Raw genomic sequence first — 17,269 nt, forward strand, 5'->3', positions numbered from 1 at the left:
GTAGGGCACGAGGGATTGGCTGCTGATTGGGTGAAAGTGGGTGGCGCTGTCAAGTTGTCTGACAGAACTAGCTCAATAAGCTCCGCAAAATTTGTGCCGCACCCAGAATTGTATTCGACAGTGACTGGAATTCAAAGAATATGAAAGTATTTCACACCATCTTCCTTGGGTTTTTTAGAGTCTCCAACGCAGGGCTACAAGGCTGCCACTGCACTGCTGCACAGTATAGTATGAGCTGTAAAGTATAGATCTAGAGAGAGAAAAGAGTGAAGAAAATAAATATGGGGCACCATTCGGTATTGAAAATAAACAATATGACTTATTTTAAGAATACTAATTTGTGGATTGTTTTATTGCACTTTAAGATCATTTCTATAACAATATTGCATTTTTTTTACCCTGTTTTAAGAAATCTTATGAAGTAAAACTACCTCACTTCCAGCAGCTATTTTGCTTGACTCAAGTGATTTTTACACCAAATGGATTTTTGCAGTTCAGCAATGGACATCAGGTGACAACTAAACAATGACGTTTAACTAGGAATAAAAAAAACTTGCTGCTGGAACAGATTCTGCATCTACATCTCTGGCTGCTCAACAGGCACTCTATCTAAATATCAAACCTAACCCACTAAGCACACTGTGTTACTCGACGTAATCTCACATTTAGAGATTGGAGATGAGTGGCACTTGAGGGACCATCACCGGAGCCTGACGTCCCATTAATTTCCGATTCTTTATCCCTGATATACCACGTCTGTCACCGCTGGCCGGGCTAGCAGGTTGCACGTGGCTAAAGGGCAACGCCCCCGGTCAAGTCCGCCGATCACATTTAAGACATGCTAATTAATGAAGCGGTTAAACACCTTATGGATCCCTAAAGATAGCTTATGCCGTAAAGCCAGATTGGTCTCGGAGAAGGTTGGTATCCGGGCACGAAGATTAAAGCAATATCATTCGTCAAAAGCTTATCTGCATTTTTCACCAACATGCCAATCGCCTTCATTAACACAAGTCCCGAAGGACGTGAAAGCCTGTTTGAATGTTGTAATTGAAAGTTGGGAAAACAGGACGGAGCTGAGTCACAAAGCATCTGAAGCCTTCCTGAAATACCGACAAGAGCAAATAGCAGCGACAAGGTGACATGGACACACGGACGTGACGCCATACAACTGGATAGGATATTCACGATGGTGAAATAGGAAGGGGACGAGAACGTCCTAATAAATTAAAAATGAGTTGTGCCACTGTGATAGGTGTTTGTCAAGTGCATTTATGTATAAATGTCACGCAGATTGAAAATTGGGGGAGAAAAACCGGGAGCATGTTCACTCAGCCCGGTCAAATTCTCTGAAAATAACCAGGATCAGGGAGGGAGGGAGGAGGGTTAAGTTCCACAGAAACTTCTGCTTCCAAAATTTCTGCTAATAATAAATAATAATAAAATAAATGAAAAGATTTTACTGTCAAAGTTTGATTTTGATTAAACAGGTGGGGCATAATCATCTCCATTTATGGCCATAGCAGGAAGCGAGAAAAGGGCAGTTTTTTTCTGGCTTTATCACGAGACTAACTACAGGCAAAGAGGTGGTTGAGAGTCCTTGGTAGAGTCATTTGGTGGATAAGCAACTTTTCCTCTCATAGAGGGGAAAAATACAGTTCTGGGCAAAATCTATTGTTGTTTTTTCTAAATGTACATCCCAAAGATTACTAGATTCCTCAATGAATAGATACGAGATAAGAGTCATAAGAAAACACCCAATGCGATTATTTTTGCCTCTTTTCTTCTCTATGCAATGTAAAGCAATGCGCTTCATTTTGGATTTGGGGGTTAAGAGGGAAATAAACATAAAAATAACTGTGCAAAGGTAGATCAGGAATTTAATTAAAAAATGTTAGACAATAGTTACTATACAAAAGAAAACATGAGAAATATTCTTGTAAAAGCAAGAGATTGTAATTAGATTATCTGTGTGAAAAATGTTGAATCGCCCATGAAAGACCTCCACTTCACTTCACTTTTTTCCTTTACCCCCCTTTCCTTTGGTCCGGACGCTTTCCTTTATTCAAAATCCACCAAAACAAACTGTACGCGTATTATGTCATCGTGCTGACGTGTCAAAGTTTCCTCCAAACCTTCATTTTAAATGAACACGGCTGTTTTGTTTGTTATCGTGAGCGATACGCATCACACGGCCGATATAGTGGAATGTATTTGGCTACAATAACAAAAGTTGAATGCATTTTCTATTTTCATTGAAAGCGATGACATGAACGTGAGCTGTGAAATTCCTTCATTGATTGGAACATCTAGCTTACATCGCAAAATGACTTGTCCTATTTGGTAGCGTGAGTGTGAAGTGCAACCCTTGAATTGATACCAGTCGTAAAAGATACTTTTCAAAACGCTTATCAATCAAGAATGCAGCACACGGAAGAGTACACTGTAATAAAATACAAACTATCCAATAACTGTAGTCTGTATTATCAATGACATTCACCGTCTCTCCGGTTAACCCATATTAGGAACTGTGGGCCCCTAATGGGCCCCTAACCTAATGACCTTGAGCGTCATCAGAAAGTTGCCGGTTTGATCCCCGGCTCCTCCTGGTAGCACGCTGAAGTGTCCTTGACCAAGACACCGAACTGCGCCCGATGAGCTTTGAGCGGCTGGCTGCCTCCGTCTATGAATAAGTTGTAAGCCACTTTTGACGAAAGCATGTGCTCAATGAGAAGCATAGAAGCTTGGATTCAGCGTTAGGACAGTAGTTATGGCACAGATGACAGCAATGCAGCTCCCAACTGCACGGAGATGCCCTTTACTCCCGCAGCACACAGATTAGGAGCAGATCCATTTGTCCCACAACCCGGCAACTCAATCCCAAAGGGAGCACACACAGGTCAAGTCACACAATTACTGCCGTGGTGCGGTTTTCCTCCCTTCAGTGCAAATGTGACCAAAAATGTGAACAGAAATCTCACGTTACAAAAGCAATTAACAAGTGCTGTATTTGTTTTTGTTTTTCTGGATAGTCCTTGAGTGGGCGCCTCGTCAACGAGCAATTTGAGTAGGCGGGACACACACTCTCAAGCTTTGTTGCTGGCTATGCCGCCAGCATTACGCAGCTTGATCGCCTTGTCAAATTGATTGCCAAAACATCTATGCTCTGGGCAAAATGGCTGTTCTGAGTCCCGGAAGATAAACAGGGAGAATGTGGCACAGGAATAACCACGGGGGGAACGAGCAGAGGGATCGCCCGCGGTGGAAGCACAACGGCAGTTGGCCTAGTCGACGCGACTAAACACATGCCGGACAGGAAGGGGTACTGTAGGAGGGGAGCAACCCTTTTAATTGTTGTAAACAAAGAGCGATCGAAAAAATTCATGTTGATGTTGAAGCCGGAGAACGGTGTGGATTCACGTCTTAGGTGGGGAGAAATTTGGTTTTCTGGTGCAGAATCTTGAAATATAAGATCAATAATTGCAAGCTCAGAGTCTTACTGTGTTTTCCGGTGGGAGCTTCAGCTTTACATATCTTCAAAGTCATCCGCAGAGTCTCACCATCCCCCTTGCGTGTCACCATGGCAACCAAAACGATAGATAAGAGTGGAGTAGTACAAACACCTCTGTACCATCTTAAGACAAACATGTGACCTTTGGATCTGACCGCCGAGGTGTGCATCATGCTAAATATCAGTCAAGTCTGTTTTTCCTCCACAAACTCAAGAGACTGAGCGTGAATCAGTGGGTCCTTAATGTGTTTTGCACCGTTGACCTTCACTTTAACAGCTTCGTACGTCGCTCTCGACAACATCTGGGAGAATGAGCTGGAGGCCGTCGGTAGCAAAGCAGTACAACCCAACGGAACGCGGCAAAGGAGCCGTCGAGGATTTTTACGAGAAGCAAACATTCATAACAAAGCAGAATTCATTATGGACTCCAACGCCTCCATGAAATCCTCGCTTTGACACTCAGCCATCAGCATAAAGGTTTGAAACTACGAGGTCCCACAACCACTTTGCTCAACATGTGTGAGATTCGCTCAATGACAAAGAACTGCCAAGGACATAAAGTGAATAACGTACAATAAAAATGTTGTTTGTTTGTTGAACCAGCTGGGTAACTTTTCCGAATTCTAATCTAACTTGTGGTTCCGGGATTGACGGGATGATCACCAACCTGGCCCAGCAGCTCGGGAAGCCCCAGCACTTGTCCGGTGAACACTCCCAGGCAGATCAGAATGGAGTTGAACTGACCGATGGAGCCTCGGATGTGTCTGGGGGAAATCTCTCCAAGGTACATTGGGAGAGCGCTGAGAGCAATGCCTTTAAGAACAAAAGAACAAAAAAAACAGTTGATATATAATTTAGTTAAATTAGTGATAATGTGTATATGATAGTGATGAAGAGTATATTTTTACAAAAGTATATTATAAGTTTCAAATCAGCTTCAGAACTGGCTTTTTGTATCGTTTACTAAGTTGTCCATTATACAGTAGCTACAACCCCATTGAATTCACATAATTGCGTTTTGTGTTTGTATTGATATTATGGCACAATTTAATTAATCCATAGAAGAAGAAAAAAACACAAAATCAATGTCATTGCAGTTCTTTGGGGATCCATACACAACTTGGTACAAGTCAGAAATGTGAATTAAGTATCTGGCATTGATAAAAAAAAAATAATAATAATAACAGTAATAATTGCATTGTTCAAGTTCAAGTTCAAGTTCAAGAGATTATTTGTCTTTGGTATTAAAAAAGGCATGGAAAACAGTTAAACTGAAAGACAAAAAAAGAGACATTACATTAAAAAAGATGGAGAAATGTATTTATTGGCATTGAAAAAATCAAATCATGTAAAATAAAATGTTAGCATTACACAATCTAAACTACTTGGCCTAAAAACATAATAAATCATTCCCTCCCTCACAATTTATTTAAATGACAGTCTGTTGTCATGGAGGTGGAGGTTTTCAGGGGAGGGTGGTGGGGCACGATTTGCATGAAATCTGCATAATTTGGATATAACGCTGGATGACCTTCAGTCTGCCCCAGACATCGTGACCAGAGACCTACAACGGTCACATCGACAAGTTCTCCCAATATTCCAAGACCGCAAGTGTATTAACTGTATAAGTAAGTATGTATTATCGTATACTTAGAAGTATATAAGTATAATAAGACTCTGACTTTAAGTTGATCAAGTTTTAACATTCACTCTCGCATTAGTGCTCATTTCCAATTCAATCCCAATATTTGTCCTTCTTTCGTCTAAGTTTTGTTTCCAATGACAACGTGCTGTTTCTCAGTGCCATTTTTTCAACACCAAAATCTTTTTTCTGGCTCCAATACAAACCCAAACCAAGAGTTTAAGAGTTCTTTGTAAAGCAGGTACAATAAGCAGTTTGTTTTTCTCATCTCATCTGCAGTTTGTTCTCTACGTCCTATTTTTATTTAACAAGGTTTTAAATAGGCCTCAGGAAACAGACCATTCAGATATTAGAGCACTATTTGATCTAGCCATGAAATTGATAAAGAGAGTGGCTATGAAAAAGTGACTAAACCTGATCGTTTCACTTGTTGGGGTTCAACGTTTTCTCTTTGTTTTGATTATTTGTCTGTGTAGGTATTCATCCCCAATAAGTCTGATCGTAAACCTTTTTTTTTTATACATGCAAAGAGCACAAGCAATTAAACTGTACCACACAACACACGTCAACTCTCCATCCATCCATCCATCCATCCATCCACGCATGCATCCATGCAACCTATATTCTCAGCGGTGCAATGTGGACAGGGTGAGTCACTCGGCGTCTCCTACGTGTCCTGGAGGCTATTTTTAGCCGAGCGAGATAATGAGCAGATTTCTTTGGCCCTCACGGGGGGAGAACCTACCGGAGTCCACTCCCATGATGAGGCGGCCAACAATGAGCATCTCGAAAGAGCCCGCCTTCTCCCCCAGGGCCAGCAGCAGAGCGGCTATTACCGCAAAGCTGTTGTTCAGCAGTAAGGTGCCCTTCCTGCCGAGAAGCAAAGGAGATTTTGGAGAAATAAATCAAGGAGGTTTGTGGGATGGGGAAAATGACAACAACGGCAGCCGCAGGTGGAGACTTTTTCCGACTCGGAACCTGTCACAGGGCTGTAGCTTGAAAAAAAAGTAAGAGTAAAAGTAAGTAAAAGTAGGTAGGTCACCGTAGGTTCAGAAACATAAAAAGATATCTATTTGGGCTCGAACCCAAAGAATGGGAAATAATGATTTACACCTTTATCCCAAAAGATTCTCAAATTATCGTCCTCTGCAGAGGTATTGCCCTGATGTTCTTTGATCATCACTTTCATTTATCAAAGGTATCAAATTATTTTGGAATGAACAGAAGATAAATATTATGATGGTGTTTCCATTACAATACAACAACCAAATTCCATACATACTTAACCCTAACATATGTGCTTAAAATTGCTTTTTTAACATGGTGGATTGTGTCATTTTAATCGCTATAAATTACTTTTTCATGAGATAACTTAAGGCTTTAACTTGGCTTAATTTGGCTCCATCAACATATTATTTTGCCAAGGCAGGTAAAGTGATTGATCTGGATGGATTAATCTCCCAAGGCAAACAAGCGGTGACACATTTGCCGTGGTGATTATGTCAGACCTCATTGTTTGTTCACGCGAGCACATTACAAGCGTAGAATTGCAATGTTTCTAGGGCGGCGGTAATGACCTGCAGAAATTAAACATATTAAAGGATTGTGGTCACGGAGCCAAACAAAATGGCTTTTTTTCTCAGATCGGTGGGAATCGACTAGAACCAATTACGTTGTCACTGGTTTGTTACGTTGCCAGTTATAAAGAGGCGATTGGAGGTGTTCGCTGCAATACTGCATAATCCACACAGAAGCCTCAGAGGTGTAAATAAACAAAACGCTGGAAAAATGGATTGACGTGCCCTTGTTCTGTTGGATTGTGCTCTTGCCCTGTTCCTTTTCAAGGTGATGTGACCTAGTTTTCTCCACACGTCTGTGCTGTGTTGATTTACCTCCTCGGACCAGTCTGGTGGGAGAGAAAAGACATCATCGGTGGGAAGCCATTTCTCTAACGCCCTTACATCTCGACCTTCAAAACGGAATCCCTGCTGAATACACATGTATTCAAGTTGCATTTTAAAGCCGCATCCAGCCTCCACCTGCGACGCCTTCTTCTACGCAGACCCGTCTGCTGACATACTGAAGTATAAAAATGTTTTGTTAAAGCTCCGATTTTATTTTCGATGATAACTTTGAACGGTGTCTGCCTGAGACAGGGGGGGTCAGGTGGGAAGTTCAAAAATAGCCAACCCATCCTTTAAGCAAAGCCAAATTAAAGAAACACGTAGTAAAGACATATCATTCACCTGATCATTGTGTAACAAATAGGTCAGATGTCTATAGTCTATTGGCACATTTGTCTTCTGTTAAGTGTTAGGGTTAGACTTGAAAAACAGTGATGGTTGGAATCTGCCAGGTTAGGGTGTACACCCAACTAATATCTTAGAAATGTGGTTTTGGGGCCATAAAATGGACCAGCGGAAAAGTGACTAATCACTAAATTGTAACAGGATGCCTTTATAATGCAGTTTTCTAAGCACTTTCCAAGCACTTCAGGTATTCCCTTGTGATTCTGTACTTTGCAATAAGAAACCGTTAACTCAACGCTCCCACCCTGTTTGCCAATAACCGAGCTGAAACCAGCACAAAATATATTGGGGGGAATGCGTCCAATAGGGGGAATGCATCCCATTAATGTGATATGTTTCCCATCTGGGGAGATCAATCAGCTGCTATTCTACAAAAAGTAGGGATTAAGGTAAGGTGCTTGTGGCAGGTCTAATTATTCATAAAAGGAATGCATGTATGCTTCATAAATTCTGGAATTGGTATTGTGATTTAAAATTCCTCTATATCAGATTGCCTCCGGAATCTTGGAAATACCTTTTATGATGTACCATAGCCAATTCAAGGAAGGGGGCAGCGAGGTAGAATGGGGTTCTAAATGGAGGTTGATAGGTCGTCCTCTACAGGACTCCACAAAATGAGAAAAGAGAAATCAGTAAAGGGCGCCCGGTGGTCAATTTTATTGGTTCCACCCAAGTCAGTAAAAGGGAAGTCACAAAGGGAAGTTTGTGTCTCGAACAGATTGGAGATAAAACCAAGAAAAGAAATAGTAGCTTGCGGCGTTGCTTTACTGCAGCCGCCACACACCGCTGATTGGTGCCCGGACAAACTCTGTGTTCCGCTTCTTTCACACAGCTGCTTCCACTTCCATGGAATTAGACTTCTCACAAAAGTGTCACAAACAACTTGGTTTCCTGCCTGAAAATCTCTTCAACTGAAGCAACGCTTTCCAAAAAAAACATGGTTCTATTTCCAAAATGACACGTTGGAGTTCTCTCGTTTCATCTACTGTATGCCGAAAGCTTTCTTTAAAGGAAAATTGCATTGTTATACGCCAACCGAAGCGCACAGAAAAAAGGCGATGAAATACTCAACTTGGGTGAAACTTGGACTTACAATTTGTTTGAAAGCCACATTGAAAGTCACCTTTAGCCAAGTGCCGCTTTCAGCACGTCTCAGAACTGCCCTTCGTTCTCAACGGTAATACATATTCAGCTCTTCTCCCCGAGCCGAGAATTTGAACCTTTCCAAGACACAGGGCACCACTAACCAGCTGGCATGCAGATGTCCCAGGAAAAATACAGAGCGGAAAATGGATAAAATAGTTTCGAACACATTCAACCCCCCCCTGGTCCCTCCCTCCATCCACCCTTTGAGGAATCCACCCTTTGGGGATATCAGGTCCGCTGACCTGATATCCCCACAGAGCTCGATCGCTCTGTTACTGTAATTCGTCTCATTTTGTTTTCGCGACTGAAAAGCAAAAGAGTCTCCGGTGCCCTGAGAGTGACATCCTCATTATTACAGGAGGAATGGCAGCCTTTTAGACGTGTTTTATTACCTGGGTAATGGGGGCGATGTACCCGCTGGAGTTTGGGGCTCGGAGAGGGGGGACGGTGCTACAGCTTGGTACCGGGGCTCAGTGGATATAACACCTGGAACACAGCTAGCGGTGGCACTACACCCGGGAAGTTAATCACACTCCCTGTGAGATTGGACCTCGGCGAACAAAATAGATTAACACACCAGTGCAAGGCAAGTCAGAAGCAAATTGCTCTGTACCCTCCCAATTAAAAAAGTAGAAGTCACTGCTCAAGTCTGTCTGCTCTCAGAGAGCACATGTACGGGTGAGTCAGAATATTATTGCATGATAGAATTAGTTAAAGCCCTGACTTCTCCGGATCAGCTGGCTGGCCGGGAAAAATAGAAATATAAACTGTCTGAGGATGTGATTAATCTTTTGGCTTCTTCCACACACAATCAGCTCTGATTGCACTTAATTCCTCATTTGAAGATGGTAATAAGAAATGTCAACAGCCTAATAAACCATCACTTTGAGGACATAGCCTGTTCTATAAACAACATAAAAACAGCCGTATAGCCCGGCAAAAACTAGCAGCGTGCATTTATAAGTAAAATGCTTGTTTTTATCGGAACGTCAAATTCGCCCAAGCATCAAATTAGCTCCCAACAACTTGGAAGAATAAATGTTGTTTAGATACTTACGTACATACATACAACTGCAGTTTCAACTGTTTGACTTTTTCAAAGTTTTATAAAAACTTCACATTTTATGTACAGGTACTCCCCACTTAACGACCTACCTGTTTAACGACCATTCGGACTTATGACCAGCTCTCTGACCAGTCTGTACTGTACTGTGTACAATACCACGGTGTCTCAGTGTCAAGCATCTCATCACGTATCACCCTTTATATACTATATACACTATATACACTATATACACTGTATACACTATATCTACTATATACACCATATACACTATATTATACTATATATACTACATATACTATATACACTGTATACATCTTATCACTGTTCTCAGTTTCAGTGTCGTTCCCGCAGTCTGTCAGTATTCACTACACTAGCATTCACAATGGCCACACCCCCTCACCATGAGATAACACGCGTCCTCGCTAATCGACCAATTCACTTAACGGTGTTCAATACGGCACTACCTGGTTCTAGAAATGGAACTCGATCGTTAAGTGAGGAGTACCTGTATGAAATTATATTTAAGTGATAGTTAGTGATATTATATGTGACCCACCGCAGCAAAACTCGCCATCTCGCGCATTTCTAAAATTGCCAGGAGCAGCCAAATAAGTTGAAAAACCGTTTTTTTTAATTTCTCAACGTATTTTCAAAACCGAGCTTGATTTATAAATAGCAAAAAAATGTTAAACCGTGGAGTTCAATTTTCCCATTAGATTACATGGGAAAACACAGTTAATTTACTGAGTGATGAGTGAAGTCACAATATGAAACCGTTTTAATAGAGTTCAACCTTTAAATCATACCACTTTTACACACACACAGACACATTATTGTTTAGGGGGTGTATACCAACATATACCACCGAAGAAGTCATGGCTGACGTCACTTCCGTAAACAAGACGAGGATCCTCTGGTTTCCCTTGTCTGTGAAAACTTTCATTTCCGTGTTGTAATGGATTACAAGAAGCGGGTAGCGGATCTCAATGATGTCGCGGACTTTAATCTGACCAGTGCGATAGATCCAGTCAGTGTAAGCAGCGCGTACTGGACTTCATTTTCCGCGATGATAGTCAGTTCTCCGACAGCGATGCTGAATTTGATACCGGCGTTATCCCAGGATTTCAACCTGAATGTGAGGATGAAACGCAATAATTTCAAGAACCACTGGAGGAGACCGAACATAAGCCCTTGTTGTTCCAATGGAAGAAGTTGATGACGTGATGAAGTCCATTGAGGTTGGTGGTGCAGATTATGAATAAGTAGCAATGCACAAGATTCTCAATTTTACCTGCAAATGCAGCCAGGGGCATAAAAAAAATGAAAAGAGGCCCCAAACAGGCTCTTAGAGTGTAGCTGGGGTAGGGTTGGGGTAAGCCCACATAACTCCAAGAACTTTGAAGATATTTGGCCTACCCACATTAAATGACACACTGAGGATGATTTACAGAGACTCATATTATTGATAGACTCTACATTTTGTTGTGTTGTCCGCACTTTTAAACTCCTAAATAATTCCCCTTTTATAAAACATTTATATTAAGGAGAAGTTGTGAGTTGATGTGGAATAATGTTTAGACAGTGAGATGGCTCAACACACAATTCCTTTCAAGGGGCTAAATCAGTATTTATACTATATATAAATCAGTAGTGAAAATTATTGAGTACACAGCAAAACTACTTTTGATGATAAAATGGAAAAAGTCAAAAGTCAACAAATGTACCTAAAGTCTGCGTTGTGTCAGATATTATGTTATAGTATATTGTTGTTATGATATGTCATATGTATGTTATGTTATCTTTTATTGTTTTATGTTTTTTTATGTTTTATAATAGTTCAAGTTCAAGTTCAAGAGATTATTTGTCACATACATATACATACGGTCATATATATATGCAGTGAAATGTTGTGACACCCGGTGATTGTGCACAATAAGCTCTATATGCTGTAATATTATGTTATATTATGTTATGTGGTATTATGTCATGTCATGTTATATTATGTTCCGAGATCTTCACATTTTAGATATAAAGTGATATTTAAGTGATATTATATTATGTTACAGTATATTTTTATGTTATGCTATGTAATATTATGTTATGTTATGCGATATTATATATGTTGTATTATGTTATGTGCGATTATGTCATGTGATGTTATAATAATGTTATGTGGTATTATGTTATGTTACGTTATGTAATGTTATGTGGTATTATGTCATGCTATGTAATGTTACGTTATATTATATTATGTGATATGTTATTTTACAGTTATGTTGTGATATGTTGCATTGTGTTGTTTTATGTTGTCTTATTATATTATATTATATTATATTTATTTGTATTGCAGGACAAACCAAATTGCGTTTCATATGTTACTAACTACAGACCATCCATATTTGATATACTGTATCTAAGGCTAATTAACACCAATACACTGACTGGGGAGCATATTGGGCCAAGAGGCTTGCTCATGTACAACCTTTCTAAGTTGATAGCAATTAATAATCAGATAGGTGTGGAGAAAAGTTTATATTTACATCAAGGCACACTTGATTTTTGTATTTTGTCTATATGCAACTGTTTACCAAGGAATCTACACAGAAATGTACTCTTTTTTTAAAGTGAAGTCATTTTCCTCTGAGAGAGAACCTGCACTCACCACACAGTGTTCCTATTCCACATGTTTACATGACAAGTAAAACCCTTGACAAAATATCACTTAACTCTCCCACCCCCACACAAGGTATTACATTTATAAAAAAAAAGAGTGGAAGTATAAATAAAGTGAATTCCAGAATCTCTGAATGCGGAACGCTCCAAGGCCGTTAAATGCTAGAGCTAAAATATCCCCAGCAGCAGTTCCTAGCTCTGTGGGAAAGGGCCCTGGGCACAGCGTTGCCCGGGGTAGCGGTGTGAGCCCTGTTTATGACGAAGTAATTTCCCTTTAACTGCTGCTCATGCACCGCAGAGAGTGCTGCCGCGCCTGCAGCCTGACACCATTAGAAGTAAAAGTCATAGAAAAGCTGCAAAATACGTACTTCACTTCTGTATTATTTTTTTTTTTCTTAAGCAGAATAACACCCTATGGTGTGGGGATGGGATGGTTTAAGCAGCCACACCTGACCTGGATCTAGGCGATGGGTTAGGGTGGCTGCATACCTGTTTCTAACTGGTTGGGCTAATGGGCAGCAAGTTAAAATCCCCATCCTCACACTCACTCAGGATAAGAGCCCTGTCATGACATGTTCGATCTGCTCCTGGCGAAATCCAACTAGCCTCCTCTCTACAATAAACTGGTGTCTACAACCCATCGTCTTCTGTGTCTCTGTGCCGGAGGGACCTGAAAACGCCACTTGGGTGGTATGTGGCAAGCAGAACTGCTACACACCCATTTTCAGCATTAAAATAACCAAAACTATATATAAGTGGTATTTCCCTTTAAACCATAGCTACAATACTTGACAGTTCCGAATTTATAGTTTTGGAAAACAACAAGGGTCAATAATAAGGGATATGTGTCCAAGAATAAGAGATCAGATCGTACAATTCAGGAATCAATAAAGCTGTGCACTATTGCACTATACTCCACTATAAAAGTGGATAAGAGGTTGATAGATTTTCAATTGTTTTGATTTGAGAATTGATTTGAGAACGAGAAAGAAGTGAATGGAAATTTACCCCTGACAGTTTTGCTGTCAGATTGCTCAGATCTAGATCAAAAGATCAAACCTAAATTGAATGCTGATATCATCATAAAAATGACATTTTAGCAGTTATTTTGACTCATGAGACATTTTGTGAATATATAAGAAGAGTACAATGCACAATTTCAAGATTTGTCAAAAGGGCATCTCGTTATGTTCTATTTTTATTAAATGCATTTTGGTTGCTTGCTTTTTTTCTTCTATTATTATTATTATGGGTCTAGCCTGCAGGTCAGCCCGCAGTTTTCCGAGCTAAAGCTGTCTGGAACAGAACAACTGCAGGAGTTATGGACATGGTTGAGGTCTCGTTGGAACCAGCACGTAGCAAACATCTCATTGTTCAAGATTCATCCAAATAGATCCACATACAGAGCAGAAATTTGTGAAAAACCAACAAAATATGACCCAAAGTAGCAGAACATTGTGTTTCACCCACACGCCGACCTTCGAAAACTAACGTAATGAAATGTTTTAGAATAAGATGCTTTGTGACATCATCATCCAATATACTATAAATGTGCAGATTATGGTTCTGAACATCCTTTCACGTTGTGCCAGTAGTGTGGTGTAGAGACAATCGCTCTGTAGTGGTTAGAGATTACAACATAGGTGTGTGTGTGTCTGTGTGTGTGTGTGTGTGTGTGTGTGTGTGTGTGGGTGTGTGTGTGTGTGTGTGTGTGTGTGTGTGTGTGTGTCTGTGTGTGTGTGTGTGTGTGTGTGTGTGTGTGTGTGTGTGTGTGTGTGTCTGTGTGTGTCTGTGTGTGTGTGTGTGTGTGTGTCTGTGTGTGTGTGTGTGTTTATGTACCTTCTTAACTGGTAGATGTCTGTGGGTATGTTCGATTGATACGTTATCTCTTTGGTGTTTTTGTTATTGAAGACATTGTATTCCGATCTAACACCTTGTTCGATGCAGCGTTGTGGTCCTCCTTACCTTGCCAGATTCATGAAAAAACACGAAAAAACATTCATCCACAGAAACTCGCCACCACTTTGAGTCAAGTCCACCCTGACTGTGGAAATGAATGATGCGTTCATGTACTAGGAATGCATCCGAAAACTAGTACCCGTGAAATTGTAATTATTCACAGAAAGACACAAGACTTTTTGGATTTCATGGAACCGCAGCCTATGGGAAATTTAATCCACAGAAAGGCGTCACCAGTAAAATTACGGAATTTTGCTTCCCTTCATAAATTTCCCTAAAAAAGTCATTATTGCCCTACACAAGACCAAACGTCAACTTCCGTCAGTGTGACTACAGATCTATTTACACAAACAATAAGGTGAGCTATTACAATGACAAGGTTTGGTTTAGAGGCAATAATAGACAATCAATTATTGTTGTCTGAAGAGAATTTATCTATTATACTGAATTTTCCAGTTGTAGATTGTTAACAGAAAAAAATTGAATAAAGTACTTATTAAAATCATATGTATTCATTATGTTTGTGAAATCACATGTATTTATTATAATTGTTGTATCAAATAATTTCAAAGTTTGTGTTTATTGTTCCAGATGCCTCACGGTTTGGAAACTCCAGAAATAAACAGTGTGCAGCTATGATATAGTGATTCTTAAAATCAAGATCCAGAATGTTTGCAAATGGACACAAAATTTGTTAGACTATGTTTTGTCGAAAGGAACTAATCCCTATAAGCATATGAAAAAGTCTGGTAGAATAAAAGATAATGTTGCAGGAAGAGATCAAATTGTAATCACAGTTTTGCCAAGAAGACAAACTATATTTAATACAACGTTACAAATAAAGAATGCTGAGCCGTATACTGGCTCCATTTGTGTAGATCACTATGACTCGTCCAATTGATTATATAATATAGCTATTAATTCATACAGCCAATTGATAGAGCAATTTAGCAGTCACTGTTGAAAAATATTGATGGATGTTTATCAACTATTTCTAGTAATTCATGTGCAATTATCAAACAGGAATCGTGGTATGCAGATGTTGATTCACACGCAAGGAGCAGAATTGGCCTGCATGAGTATGAATCAACCAGTAATCAACACTGTAGCTTACTACAATAATGAATTGATGCTCGTAAAACAATGAATGGGTTCTCGTAAAACTCAAAAAATTGCAACTTGTGCTGTGTTTCACAGAACCTGGAAAATCTAACGCGACTAAACTGGACCCTGTGTATTGCTGCCTGCAGCTATATTTATCATTATTATTATTTTATTTTATTTTAATTTTTCATTCTTTTTATTATTTGATTGCCTTCTATTAATGTAAAGCACTTTGAGTTGCATGTTGCTTATGAAAAGTGCTATACAAATAAAGGTCTGAGTTTACAGCCTAGTTTTTATTATTACTTTTCTTGTTGGCATTTTTCTGGCTGAACGTGTCTGACACATAGCAACCGCCAAACCCGCAGACATGAATGAGGTGTCGTTGGATTCAGGGCATTTCAGACATTTTACGGTCCAAGTTTGATCCACATCGACATTTATTTGGAGCAGGAAAAACCATTGCAAAACTACTGAAGGTGGCAGAACGTCGCCGTATTGCTGATACGCCAACATTCTGTTACTTCCTGTAGGGTGTATATAACTGTAAGTCGCTTTGGATAAAAGTGTCTGCTAAATGTAAATGTAAGCATACACTTGAGAAATTGCTCATTGAATGAAGAAGCGGCAGTTCATTAAAATGAAATGCCAACAGCAGTTAAATGTGAGTTGGTTGATTAGTGGTTGAAAAAGAGGATGATTTTTCTATTAACCTATGTAACCTAAAAACAAGTCCACCTTAAACCGCAGCAAGAATCCATCAACAATGTATGAAAAGCAGAGTCTCTCTCGCTGCTAGTTTGTGCCTTAAAATATAACTGGTCATTCCCCATACATATCGGTATTAAGAGGCTCATTTCATAAGGGTGATGCACATTTTGGAGGCTCCAGGAACAAGCAGTGTGTGGCTATCAGTTTAACAGCAGTACTTAAAAGCAAGATCCAGAATGTTTGCACATGGACAACAAGTGCCCTAGATGACACTTTGGTAAAATGAACTAGTCTTTATCAGGATATGATAAAGTAGAATAAAAGCTAATGAGGAAGAGATTATATTGCAATGACAGAATTGTCAAGAAAACATAATTTCTCTAATACAGAATTCAAAATAACGTATGCTGAGGCGCTCACTGGCTGAATTGGTGTAGATCACTATGACTCTGCATTATTTAATGTAGCCATGTCAATTGATAAAGCAATCCAGAGATCACTGCTAAATGACGATGCATGCTTATTAACAATTTCTGGTAATACATGTGCAGTTATTAAACAGGGATCGTGGTAGGCAGTTTTTAATTCACATGCAGGCAGCAGAGTTGAAGACCATCAGTATGACTCAACCAGCAGTTTTGTAGCTTATTACAATAACAATGAGTCGGTCTATAGTAATTTCTGTGTTCCTGCACAATCATTCAGTCAAAGTCAACCCATATCTGTAATCACTGGACTACAGGTAGATATTATTGCCACCCAACGACAGAACTGAGTCAGTGATTACTATGAACAATCCAGAAGCAAAGAGATACGCCGAAGACAACCATTCCAGCCCACAGAATTCAAAGGTAAACATGATAAGTCACAATCTGTGCCAGCAACTGTATCAAAGACGTGTGACAATATAAGGAATCACTCATTTTGCATCATTAATGGCCGTCGTTTGTAAAGTGAAGCAGTGCAGGGTATATCAAAGCCAAAATTTAAATTAGTCACAGCAATTTACCTGAAACATGTTAATGAATGTCATTATGAAGTGGTCACGTGTGAAATTGAGAAAATCTGAAGATTTTGCTCATATGGGAAATAAATCTGGAAACCATAAAGTCCATTATGTAATATCATATCAAACAATAATATCACAT

General features: G+C 39.7%; 1 protein-coding gene across 1 annotated transcript in view; it reads right to left on the reverse strand.

The window, feature by feature from the left end:
* slc2a9l2 (solute carrier family 2 member 9, like 2) overlaps positions 1-17,269 on the reverse strand; it is a gene marked incomplete at both ends in the record, with an annotated part of 129,885 nt that overhangs the window by 99,404 nt on the left and 13,212 nt on the right. Inside the window, 2 exons of the mRNA XM_080000966.1 lie at positions 4,179-4,324; positions 5,899-6,023. Of these exons, the coding sequence (XP_079857092.1) occupies positions 4,179-4,324; positions 5,899-6,023 (271 nt within the window). The remainder of the gene's footprint in view (positions 1-4,178; positions 4,325-5,898; positions 6,024-17,269) is intronic.

This window comes from Zeus faber (genome assembly GCF_960531495.2).
Source record: "Zeus faber genome assembly, chromosome: 5".
Lineage (NCBI taxonomy): Eukaryota > Metazoa > Chordata > Actinopteri > Zeiformes > Zeidae > Zeus > Zeus faber.